The following is a 13,421-nucleotide window of genomic DNA, read 5'->3' as shown; positions in this document are numbered from 1 at the left end:
AGTAGAAAACCGCATAGACTTGTTATAACAATCAATATGAACATAGTTATATTACAACCAGTTCATACTCAAAATCACATTCAATCCACTTAATGGTAAACAAATCAAATCAATAGCAAAGTCTCTGTTGAAGATCGACAAAAGACACTTCAAACACACTAGAGAGGTAGTCACTGATCCCTTAGATGGAATATCGACGACCATCTCTCCATTCATGGAAGACAACACCAGACCAAACTTTCCCACACAATCAGCAGCAATAAACCAATGCGTAGCGCCAATATCAATAATAGTAATTAAAGGAGTACTATTAATGAAACATGTACCTAGTATTAGTCTGTCCTTAGGAGCTGTATGGGTACCTTCTAAAGCAAACACTTTCCCACAAGCTTGTGCCTTATTCGGATTTTGATTACTAGTATGCCATTCTTCACCATGGTTGAAGCAAATTACCTTCTTATTGTAACCGGTTTTGTGAGGAAACGGCACGCATAACCCTTCACGCGAAATTTGGAAGGAGGAAGGCAGCCTTGGGGGATATGTTTCCTATGTTACATGAACTTTTAATTTATCCTAACAAGGAGGAAGGGAAAAAAGATCTCAATCTACCCTGGGTGCTTAGGTTTGGGAATATCACCTAATAGTGATTTGCGGTCCGAGAGGTTTGTTATACATAGGGAAGGTATTAGCCCTGTATTATTTGTGTTTGACTTTGGTTTATTTGTTGCTTAATTATTGGAAAGTTTCTCCTTTGTGATAGGAGAGAGAATGAATTGAAGAAAGACATATGAACTGACTGCTTTTGTTGTTTTGTTTACTCGCAAAGACTCCTTGTGAATCTCATGCCTACATATCCCTAGTGAAAGTCAGAGCTTTTGTAGTTCAGGGAACTAATAGGGAAATGGATTGAATTTGATGTGCCTTGTTCAAAGCTCAAGGTTGAAGCTGAAAAGGGATCCCTATTTATAGAAAGAGACATGTCGTCATCTTAACAGAGAAATATCTCTACTATTCCACCACAAACATTCTTTTGAAGTGACAGAAAGGAGGTTCTTTCATAAGAGAGGGACCTTACTTGGATGAAGCAAGTATGCCAGTCACAATCTCTTGAATGAAAGAATAACTTTTCAACCATCAGGGAAGGACAACAAGTTTGGATTTGAAATCAACAGAATATGCCACTTACATCGCCTAGATGGGGAAATGATTTTGAAAATGATAGATAATGTTTGTATGTTTGAATGTGGTGTAGTAGAAGAAATGTCTCTTCTGTAGAGATGAATCATATCTCACTCCTGTATAGAAAATCTGAATTTGACTGGCTTGTACAAGGCCCGAGCTTGAGGCTTAAATGGCAGTTTGAAACTGACTTTGTTGGAGATGACTCCACTGGGGATTTTTTTTTACTAAGGGTATTTGTTTGTGTTCTGTATTAAGCCCAGAGTTAATGGTGACTCAGAGGGGATACTCTATTGAGTGGAGACTGGTGAATTTTGTATGTTCTATACTAAGCCTTGAATTGAGGCTGACTTATTGAGGAACTGATTTCCTTTCTTGCATGAAGTCCATGATTGAGGTAAACTCCGAGGGGAGAGGAGTACTTCTTGTGTAAAGCTCAAGATTAAAGCTGACTCAAATGGGGAGTGAATTTGAAGGACTGTATGACAGTTTGTTTTGTGCAAAGCCTAAGATTGAGGCTAACTCTGTGAGGAGTATATTTGAATATTGTATGGTAATTTGTGTCTTGTACAAAGCCCAAGATTGAGGCTAACTTACTGGGGAAAGATCCAAGGGTTTGAATTTTTTATTATTGAAAGAATGTTTTTCTACCTTGTACAAAGCCCAAGGTTGAGGCTAGCTCTTGCTGAGGAAGAATCTAGAGGTTGACACAGTTGGGAAAACAGATTCAGAGATTTGAATCCTTTTGACTCTTTTGGGGAAATATGGGTGGATGAGATTTTCCATGTCTCTTGGTCCCAAGGATTGACACAGTGAAATGGTTTTGAATACTTGAATGATTGTGATTGTGTATTTGAAGGATTTGGATTTTCACAGGAGTAAGGGTGACTAAAGACTTGTCATATGATTTTAAGAAGCCTGAGGGTCCTTGTATACAAGCTCAAGAGGAAGCTGAAGGGAAATGCTTATAAGAAGCTTGTGGGTCCTTGCATTGTAAGCCCAAGAGGAGGCTGATCGAGGGTCATCGAGGGTCCTTGTTATAGCACAAGAGAAAGCTATGTTTGCTTGCCTAATTTGGCTCTAAGAAAATGGGGTAAGAGGTTTCACCGGGAATAATTCCTCTTGGGTGGATGTGCCCTATTGTTTGACCTAAGGGTTTCAAGATGTTTCACCGGGAATAATTCATCTTGTGGAAAAAATCTATGTTGTCTAATTAGGAGAGGCTTCACCGGAAAGTAATCCTCAATCCCAGGTCATAGTCCTATAATATATATATATATATATATATATACAATTTTGTTGTCTTAAGGTTTTTCTCTGATGGAGATCTAAACAATATATATTCACAGTTTATATTTGACAAGGTATTTAAAGCAGTAATTAAAAGCTATAAAAACTCATAGTATGAAGAGGAGGCCCGGGATTAATGTATGTACAGAGCCTTATTGAACAGTTGAATATTTTATTGAAAACAATTGAGTGTTTTTATTGAAAAGAAAAGAAAAGTTGTTGGGTCTTATATCTCAAGGAGAAGCCTAGAAGATTATTTACTGTATGTACAAAAGGTGTTGGGTCTTATACTGTAATAGAAGCCCAAGGATTTGAATTGAAAACAGATGAGAAGTTTATTTTGAAAACAGTTGAAAGTTTGAATTGAAATTTGTTTGAAGTTTGAATTGAAAATAGTTATTTGAAAAATAAGAAGAGAATTTTGGGACTTATACCTCAGAAGAGGGGCCCAAAGGTCTAAGATTAGTTTCACCGGAAATAATGCTCCTCTTAGTACCAGAGTTTTTTTTTTGAAAAACAGATGAAGAATAGAAGAGAAGGCTTGAGACTTATACCTTAGAAGAGGGGCCCAAATGGTTAAGAGCAGTTTCACCAGAAATAATGCCCCTCTTAGTACCAGAGATTAAAAAGATGAGAAGGTTTTATAAAAAACAAAGTTCTTTTAAAAACAGACAAAAGAACAAAGGATGGGGCTTATACTCAGGGAGATGCCCAGATGTATTTGAAATAAAATTGTATGTATTTGAAAAATGGAAAATGAATAAAAATGAAAAAAAAAGGTTTGGGTCTTACACTCTTTAAAAATCAAGAGACCCAAATGGTTTGTTAGTAGTTTTAAAACATGAAGAGTTTTGTTGATTGAAAACCCTGAGCGTTCTATCGATCGATCCTAACAATCAATTTGTTTTAAAGTGTATATACATTTAAATCATAGTGAACATGATATATACATCAAACATTGTTTAAAACAAAAGTATTTAATCACATAGAGGTTTGAAAATAATTAGATGGGAAAAGGAATCAAAATTATGATTTTTATAAGTATTAAAAATACTAAAAAATATGGCTTCTTCAACTAATTAAAAATACATCAAATAAATATTATTTTTGATATTCATAAAATATTCATGTTAAATGAGGAGTGTGAAAAAAATCAATTGGAAATGATTAATTTTTATAGGTTAAATAATTAATTGAAGTTGTGAAAAAATATTAAAGAAAATAGTATTAAAAAAGAAGCTCTGGTTTGAAGAATTCACTTCTTCTTGCCAAGAGATCTTTTGAAAATATGAGATAAAAGGGAGAAGTGAGAAAGCAAGATTGAAGGTTGCTTTAGTGTGATTTTGAATGAGAGTGAGATCTCCTTTTATAGGCAAATGGACTGAAGTATCAAGAGGATGAGGTATGCATAGTGATGTCATATTTTTGAAACTTAAGCATGAAGAAATATGAGATATATCTCATAATGCAATGATGATTTTTTTTAATTCCTTTTGATCCAAACCTAGCCCATGATTCCATCTAATATTATGGCTTATTTATGATGTGTAGGGGCAACCAATTTTGTTTTGAGAAGATTCCTTGATGATTCACCAATTTGCCATAAATTCCATTTTGTAATCATTACATAATCACATGGTTTTGAAAATTCTCATAATTGGCAAAGATGATGCAATGATTCATTTGATTCCATTTGATCTCTTCTGATACTTCATGAGTTATGATGCACCAAATTGTAGAGGCAATTTCACAAAATTGGCAAAATGCAAAGTTGGTCATGCCTTAAATCCAACTTCAAATGCCTTACTTTCCCCATGCATAACTCCTTGCTCAAGTTGAATTAGGAAGTGATTTAGGACTCTTTGGAAATCTTAGAGGATATAATTTAATTCACTTGTCAAGGTCTTGGAAGGATTCATCTTGGGTCTTGGTGAAAATTGGCCATAAAGTTAAGAAAAAATTAGGGTTAAACACTTAAGTGTTCTTTGGCAGGAACTTTATGAACCCATATCTCCCAAATGGTTGATCGTTTGAGGAAATATTGTTTGTGACAAAGTTGTTTATTGGATCAAAATCTATCACTTTCATGTTGAAAGTTTTTTGCAGTTTGTACTTGAAAATTATAGTTACTTGCCCCATGAAGTTATGACAAAAATGCTTAAAACACTTAGAAAAATTCTAAGTCTTCGAAACTTCCAACTTTGACTTTTGTTGAATTTTTTATTCTTGATTTATTTTCTTGAATTTCTTTGATCAAATGACTTCAATAATCATATGTTAATGATTTTGATCTTCAAAAGTCCATAGTTGACCAAATTTCCAAAACTTCAAAGGTGATCTTTAGCAGTTGACTTTTCCAAATGAATTGTATTCTTGGAGATTTCAAATGAATCAAGCTCCCCTCTTCAAATGAATGTTGTAAGTGGATTATGTTGAAGCATTAGAGGTCCTTGATTTATTATTTGAGCCATGGGATCTTGTCCTGGACAAAAGTTAACTTTCCAGGTGGATTAGGTCAAAAACCCTAATTGTGGACCAAATGAAATCGGGAGTTGTTGAACTTGAATTGAAGTACATCTTGCATATGATATTAAAGTAGGAATCATTTGAGAATTTTTGAGCTCTTTGAATCACGTCTTGAAGCTTTGTGAGTCTTTCCAAATGAAAACGCTAATTTTAGTCCCTGATGTGCTCAAAACCCCTAATTTGGGGCCTTTGATGGATCTGAGGCTTGATGCCTTGAGACTTGATATCATATGTAGATGGATGAAACACCTTGATCCATATGATTGTGTTGAGGATCAATTCCATCTTTGATTGATCATTTGCCTGAATTTCTTGACTTGAAACCCCTAACTTGAGTTATTGGTGAACAAGTGACTGCTCTGGGTATCTACTTTGAGTAGATGAAGTAGTTGAAATGTGACATCTCAGGGGGGTCAAAAATTAGGGTATGACACTAATGCTTACAATCAGCTACTGTATGCCCTACTTTACCACAACAAAAATACCTTTGTACTTTTGTAGTACATGCATTACTCTTATGACCAGGTTTCCCACATTTGAAACACACAACAGCGGAAGGAGCGTCTCCCCCACTAGTCCTCTAACCATCAACAACTTTCTGTTTACCCTTACCAGCTGGAGCATCATAAGGTTTCCCACGGTTGTGTTGAAGCTTACCTCTCTTCTCATTAATGATCTTATAATGAGCATTGTTGTCCTCTTCATAAATTCTGCAACTATCCACCAAATCCGGAAAATTGCAAATCTTTTGATATTCATTAGCCTTCTTGATCTCAGGACGCAACCTGTTCTCAAATTTGATGCACTTCGAAAACTCAGCAGTTGCCTCGTTATAGTGAGGATATAACTTTGACAATTCCACGAACTTCGCAGCATATTCTATAACCGACAAATTTCCCTGCTTCAGCTCGAGGAATTCAATCTCCTTCTTCCCGCGGACATCCTCAGGGTAGTACTTCCTCATAAACTCCCTATTGAATACAACCCAGGTGATAACTTCACTTGTAGCCTCCAACCTTTGACGAGTCTCTAGCCACCAGTCATCAGCTTCGACTGCCAGCATATGAGCACCATTATGCACCTTCTGCGCTGGGATGCAGTCCATCACTCGAAAAATCCTTTCTATCTCCTTGAGCCAAGCCATGGCTCCGTCAAAATCATGCTTGTCCTTGAAGGTATGAGGATTCTCCCTCTAACAAGTCGCCAAACTGTGGGATTCATCATGCGCATCAGCGTTAGGGTGATTCTGCATAGCCAGAGCCATCACTTCCAAGGCAGCAGCAATCGAAGCATCATTCCTTCCAGCTATCTTCTACTTCACACCATACAATAAACAACGGTTAGAAACTAAATAAAAAATACCCGATTGTCAGAAAACACTACTGACTCGACAATGTGGTTAGATGGACCGACCTGCTCTGATACCACTAATGTAACACCCTAATCTACCTGTCGATTACTAATAAAATCAGAGTAATAAAATTCCAGTCAACATAAATCAGGATGTAACATTTCTTCATAATACAAACACTTGCTCGTAATTAATAACAGATACATAACACATTTAAGACGAATGAATCGATCAAAACAATATAGTCTTCAAATACATCTTTTATTACGTAGCGAAATCATTCATAATTCAAATAAAAGCTAACATGTCAACTAAGTTCAACATAGTCAACATCAATATTTAAAAATACTTCAACAATCATATAAAATCCAACAACGAAAATAAATAGAGTTCATCCCCCTCTAGTGTTACGTATCAGAGCAACGACACCGACTCGAACTAACAGAAGGAAACATCCTTCACTCATGATCACAAGCACGTTACCAACATAGTAGTAACTTTCAAATAGAAGGGGTGAGATATCATAACAATATAAAGGAGCGTATCATAACAAGTATATGAAGAATAAATTCATACACGATTCACCTCTTCACAAAGCATCAATATCATTAATCAACAAGTAGTATACAATTATTCAACAACTACAGCTCATCATCACATCATCAGTTATACAAAGATGCATCATCAAATAGCTCATCATCATTCATCACTATGTAAAATGCAATGAGACCAACAACTATGCGAATGCATGTGATACTAATAGGGCATAAGTCCCCACCTCAATTGCCAATAAATAGAGGCAGCAACTGAAGGTTTGGAAAACACTTAGAAGGGGGGTGGATAAGGTTTTCTTTTGCTTTTGTAACAACAATAAACAAAACACAGTTATTTTTATCCTGGTTCTTTTGCAACTTAAACTACTTCAGTCCATCCGCCAAGGTGATTTCGCCTCTTTCAATCGATGACTTAATCCACTATAATTAAAACTGATTACAAAATCACAACCAACTGTCGTGACTAACAATACAATGCACACGCCAACTGCAAGTGACTAACACTACAATGCACAAGCCAACTGCAAGTGACTAACACTATAATGCACAAGCCAACTGCAAGTGACTAACACCTCTAAGACTAACTAGTCCTAGCCCTCTTGAGAAATCTGACCCAACTGGTCTCTCAAGGAATAATTACAAAATAGCTTCAAATAATAGTGTTTCAAATTGCTTCTAATAAGCTTTAATCACAACTGTGATTTTTCACTAAGTTTTTAGTACAAGGAGTATGAACTCAGTATATTAAAATGAAAATATTTTTCTTCAGCGTAAGAGTTCACGTTGGTTTTTGATAATGTTCTTCGTCTATTCTTTTTCAAATGATCTTATTTATAACTTCAAGTATTTTTCCGTTGTCTTGATCTTTGGAGAGAGCATTAAATGTTTGCGTGTGGCTTTTTGTTTTTGTTTCTCCAACGAACTGCATGTGCGTTGCTTCTTCAATCATTCTTGGGAATTGTTCCATTTGAGTGTTTCAGTCGCCTTTTAATCATTATGTTTTTAACGGCATCTTATCTTGATTCAGAACTTTGCATCTATTCATAACTTGTGTTCTGACTTTTGAATATAACTTCTATTAGAATTTGTCTTTAACGGTTGGTGCATTCAGAAGTTACTTCATTAGAACTTCAGCGTGATTTTTCCTTTTAGTGTTTGTTCAACTTTAAAGTTCATGTTATGATGGTACTTTGTATTAGAGCATCTTCTGAAAATGAGAAACATATAATTAGAGTATCACATTTAGTTATACAAAATTTATTTAATTGTTATCATCAAAACACTAAGATATGATTAGAACCAAACTATGTTCTAACAATCTTCCCCTTTTTGATGATGACAAAAAATTTAAGTTCTTACCAGAAATTTTGTATATAATTTAGACAATCTCCCCCTGAGATGTATAATCTCCCCCTGAAATAAATACTTAGAAGAAAAATTTAGATGATAACTTCCCTGAGTATATTTTTCTCTTCAGCGTATCTCTTCAGAAGATTAACTTTTTCTTTTAAAGCGCTTCTTAGAAGATCTATAAGATTTTCTTTCAAAATGTGATTATCCTGCAAATTTCAGAAAAAGAGGTACAATTCTTTGTACACTTGTCAGTAATTGTTTGGGTTTTTTATTCTTTTAACTTGTTAATTAATATCAGGTTAAAATTTCACTACTAATTATCCCCCTTTTGTCATAACTCAAAAAGCGTAAATAGATAAGGATTGATTCTGTGCATAATGAGTATTTTGAACGAAAAATGTTTGAGGTTTTGAGTTCTGGTAAGTTGTTAAGGTATCAAAATAATTTATGGTAGTGTCGCACCCTCGCGAAAAAAACGCAGACGCCAACCAACTGGCTCGAAAAAAAGAAAACAGAGTCTCCAACGAACTTTATTTATCTCCGAAGAGAAGGGAAAATATCGAGAAAACCCGGAAGAAAGAAAGGATAAGAAAAAGGTCTTACAACCAGAGATTGGGTAAGGAAGTCGGTTACGCAAGGGGAAGTTATTAGCACCCCTCACGTCTGTGGTACTCCACAGGATCCACTTATGCTTGCTTCTAATCTAAGGGTGTGTTATCTAATGCTAAAGCTAAAGAAATATGAAAAAGAAAGAAGAGAAAATGCGGGGAAAAGAAAGAAGTATTTACAAAATTGTGCTCGTTCAAGCCCCGCGACTTGATGCCTACGTATCCCTTTCAGGAGTCAGAGCCACATGATCCACTTATGCTTGCTTCTAATCTAAGGGTGTGTTACAAAATTTTTAGTTTGTTTTGTGTTTTTTAGTGGACGAAGTTACATTCGCATTCTAGCGTTAGGATAACAGCTCGCTGAGTGGAGTCTTAGGCGTTACATGTTTGCGATCGAATGGAAGCAACATGTCCGTTAAGAAAGCCCTGAAGGCGAGAGAGAAGAGAAATGATTGGTTGGTGTTTTTTGATGTGAATAATGGTGAATTAAATCCCAATGCAAGGATACTCACGCTTCTCCACTTTTTAAGTGTCTGATATTTATTAAGTGATTTAAGTGTTTTTTATGTTAGGTATTTTTTAGGGGGGAACGTGGATAGTTGTGAATTAAATCCCAATGCAAGGATACTCACACTTTCTCCACTTATTAATCTTCATTAGGTATTTTAAAGGTTGAAAAAGAAAAGAAGAAAAGAAACCTAATTGTAAGGGGAATTCTAATTTCTAATATTATACTAATTCTACCTAATATTGGGATTAAAAGACTAAAATAATATTTTTGGGATTTTGAATATATAAGAAAATAAAAAAATTAGCAAAATGAAATTATCATAGAAACAATTAAAATAAAGTAAATTGGGCTTAAAATAAAAAGTTAAAAGGGTGGTACAAACAGAAATGGGGCGCTGGGCCCAATAGAAATGCAGGCCCAAAAGTCATATAAGTCTATTCCAGGGGGTATGGGCGCTAGCAGTGTGGTGTAGATGAGTAAAACAAGTTGGGCTTAAATGAAAGTAAACATGGGGGTGTGTGGCATGTAAAACCGGATCAGGCTGTGCAGCAAGTGAAATCTTTGGGCTTAATCAGAAAGGTCCATAACAAAAATATAAGAAAAAGAAACCCTAAAGGACAAACAAAATAGTCCGCCTCCTCCTCTCAACTTTCAAATTTCCTCTGTTTCCCCTCAATCTCTCTCAATCAGACCAAACACAAACGATTTACAAGTCAAGCATGGTAATACATCAACAATGACTACAACATTCATGAAAATCAAAGACTAAATCTAAGTTTCAAAACATCTGATGCAAACAAACACAAAACATGAACCACAATGATGCAAAAGTAAGAAGGAAGATGAACGAAATACTGACGGAGATGACATTTTTCTAGAAATCAATGAGGTAGAGTACTCGAATCCTCCTTCTCTCAGCTTTCTTCCACTTCGTCTACTCCTCTTCTTTCTGCTTGGCGCGTTGTTGCGTTGAATGGTAACGTCGAGGTTGTTGTTCTGAATCCGTAATGTTGCAAGGTCGATGAAGGTGCGTGTGGATGCGACGTCGTATGCGATTTGGTGATGTCGCTTTGTTGTTGATGATGCGTTGAAGAGGAGTCGGTTTGTGATGCCACTGTTTGCGACGAGAGCAAATCGATGAAACTCGGTTGAGTTGTTGAGACTGTGTTGATTTGTTGTTCTGATCTTGCAGGCTAATCTATGGAGATTGAAGTGCAAATGAGAGGTGATGAAAGTGGTTTATTATGATGAAATGATGCTTTTGGCTGTTGGATTGTGAATGATGTCGAAGTTTGAAGTGATGCACTGGTGATCGAAGATATGGAAGAGTTTCTGCCGATGGAATATTGAAGGTGGATTGGTACGAAGGTCATGGATCTGTGTGAAGGAAAATATGAAGGTTTATAGTGAAGTTTATGTCATGGTTGTAAAGGTGATTTCGGCGTGTTGATTTTGGCTTGGCTGAGTAGTATGGAGTTGGTTCAATTTGATGAAAGGTGAGAGTCTGGATGAGATTTATGGAATAGTTTTGAAACTGTTTGTAGGTACGAACATGAAGGTAAGTTGTGTGTGGTGGAAATGGTCTAAGGTTTGTGAGATTTTTGCAGCGACACAGTTTTGACGGGTTTATATGGAGGAAGATTCTGAGTAATTTCTACAGAGTGACAATGCAATTTTCTTCCTCCTCTCTTTGTGAATCAAGCTGCTCTATTTATAGATGGAATGGAATGAGGGCATTGTGGAGAATTCATTAGAGATTTGGATAAGAATGAAGGGAACAATTCTGTTAGTAGTGGAATGAAATTGCAAGCTGAAAAAGTGGAGAGTGGAATGGTGCAACGAGTGGAGAATTGGTGAGGAGAAATTTGTTTTGAGTTTTGTCTTATTGTAGTGATGTCATGAATTGTTATTTGGGTGATGTCATCAATTTGGAATGATATTTTGCTCTTCTTGCTACATAGAACGTGAATCAATGTGTTGTATGGGACTAACAATAAAACTTGCAAATTGACTTAGATGAATTGGGCTCAAAATGATATGGGTCTGCCACAAACTTGTATCAAAATGTTCCTTCCTTTAATCAATCTTTGCACCACACCTAAAAACAATTAAAAGGAACACATAAGAAAGGCACACATAAGCAGGTATCTGATTCTGTTAATTTCAACATCATAGGAGATGAGACTGATAGAATAAATTGGAGATTAATTCATGGGGAGGCTAAAGAAATAGCAAAGGATGTGTGGGATTTAGGTAAAGATTTCGGTCTAATTCATAAGGGGGAAGGAGAAATTGTTCAAGAGCTGGAGGTTGGGGTGAGCAGGGGGGGCAGGGGTCAAATAATTCTAGCAGGGTCGTCTGGGACAGGAGCTGCTAAGTGTTGTTATTATTATGTCCATCAGATTAATTAGTTATAACATTAGAGGGATTGGGGGTTTGGCTAAAAAGAAAGAAGTGCAAAATTTGATAGGTAGGCAGAGACCTACATTCATCTGTATCCAAGAAACAAAGTTAGAAAATATAGATAGGAATTTATGCCTATCTATACGGGGCTCTAACGATTTCGACTTCGCGTTCAAACCATCGAATGGCAGGTCTGGGGGTATTCTAGCTATTTGGAACAAAAACATTCTTTCTATAAGGATCACTCATGTTTTAGAGTATGCACTTTGGTTGGAAGGAGAATGGGGAATGGAGCGTAACGCTGTTAGCTTGGTTACGGTATATGCACCATGTGAGAGAAGAAGTAAATCTGCTTTGTGGTCTGATCTTCTCACCAGAATCAATCGAAATAGAGTGGTTAGTATTTGCATATTGGGGGATTTCAATGCTATCAGAGAAATGTCGGAAAGAAGAGGATGAAATGAAGCTTGTAATATGAATGAGATAGAGGAATTTGATAATTTTATATCTGATGCGGAACTGATTGATATTCCCATCCTAGGCAGAAGCTTAACTTGGCAGAGACTTGGGGGTTCGGTAATGAGCCGGTTAGACAGATTTTTATTCTCAGAGAAGTGGAATAGAACTTGGCCGAGTTGCACGCAGTGGTGTCTGGACAAAGGGTTATCTGATCACTGTCCTATCATGTTATGTGAATCTTCCCTTGATTGGGGGCCAAAGCCTTTCCGTATGCTAAAATGTTGGAGGGAGATGCAAGGTTACCATGATTTTGTTATTAGAAATTGGAGAGATATTAAGGTGCAGGGGTGGGGCATGTATGTTCTGAAGGAAAAGTTTAAAAAGATCAAAGATCGTCTTAAAGAATGGCATAAGAATCACTTTCAAAACTTGGAAGGTAGAATTAAAGAGGAAAAGGAAAAGCTTAACAGATTGGAGGTCATTGGAGAAAGCACAGGCTATTCCGAGGAAGAATTGCAAGCCAGGAGCGAGATCTCATCAATAATTCACAAATTATCCAACCTCAACTGTAGCATTCAATGGAAAAAGGCTAGATCGAAATGGTTGAAGGAAGGGGATGCAAACTCTAAGTATTTCCATAGTTGCATAAACAAGAGAAGAAAAGACAATGAAATATTATGCCTTGACGTCAACGAAAGAAGGGTTACGGAGGTGAAGGATATTAAAGAGGAAATTTTCGACCATTTCAGCCGCCAATTTGTAAGTAGAGGAACTTATGCGATTCCGGAGAACTTAATCTCTAACTACATCGATGACGTTCAGAACGAAGAATTAGTGCGCGAATTTTCAGAAGAAGAAATCAGAAGAGTGGTGTGGGAATGTGACAGCGACAAAAGTCCAGGGCCGGACGGTGTTAATTTCGGGTTTGTGAAAGAATTTTGGGAGGAAATAAAACAAGACTTCTTGAGGGTTATGACTGAATTTCATGAACACGGCATGATAGTGAAAGGAGCGAATAGTTCGTTCATTGTGATGATCCCTAAGAAGAGCAACCCTTTGAAAATTCCAGATTATAGACCGATAGCGTTAATAGGTTGTATTTACAAGGTGCTATCCAAAGTCCTTGCTAATAGACTAAAGAAAGTTATTGGATCAGTAATCTCTGAAACTCAGTCAGCCTTCATATC

The 13,421-nt window shown here is 36.4% G+C and overlaps 1 protein-coding gene across 1 annotated transcript; it reads right to left on the bottom strand.

The window, feature by feature from the left end:
- Positions 1-5,575: 5,575 nt before the first annotated feature.
- Positions 5,576-6,139, bottom strand: LOC131635457 (uncharacterized). Its single transcript, XM_058906074.1, has one exon. The coding sequence runs from the start codon at positions 6,137-6,139 to the stop codon at positions 5,576-5,578; it is 564 nt and encodes a 187-aa protein (XP_058762057.1).
- Positions 6,140-13,421: the final 7,282 nt, after the last annotated feature.

Source organism: Vicia villosa, unplaced genomic scaffold (assembly GCF_029867415.1).
Source record: "Vicia villosa cultivar HV-30 ecotype Madison, WI unplaced genomic scaffold, Vvil1.0 ctg.001489F_1_1, whole genome shotgun sequence".
Classification (NCBI taxonomy): domain Eukaryota; kingdom Viridiplantae; phylum Streptophyta; class Magnoliopsida; order Fabales; family Fabaceae; genus Vicia; species Vicia villosa.
The sequence above is the reverse complement of the archived record's forward strand: the minus strand, read 5'-3'. Positions and strand labels throughout refer to the sequence as shown.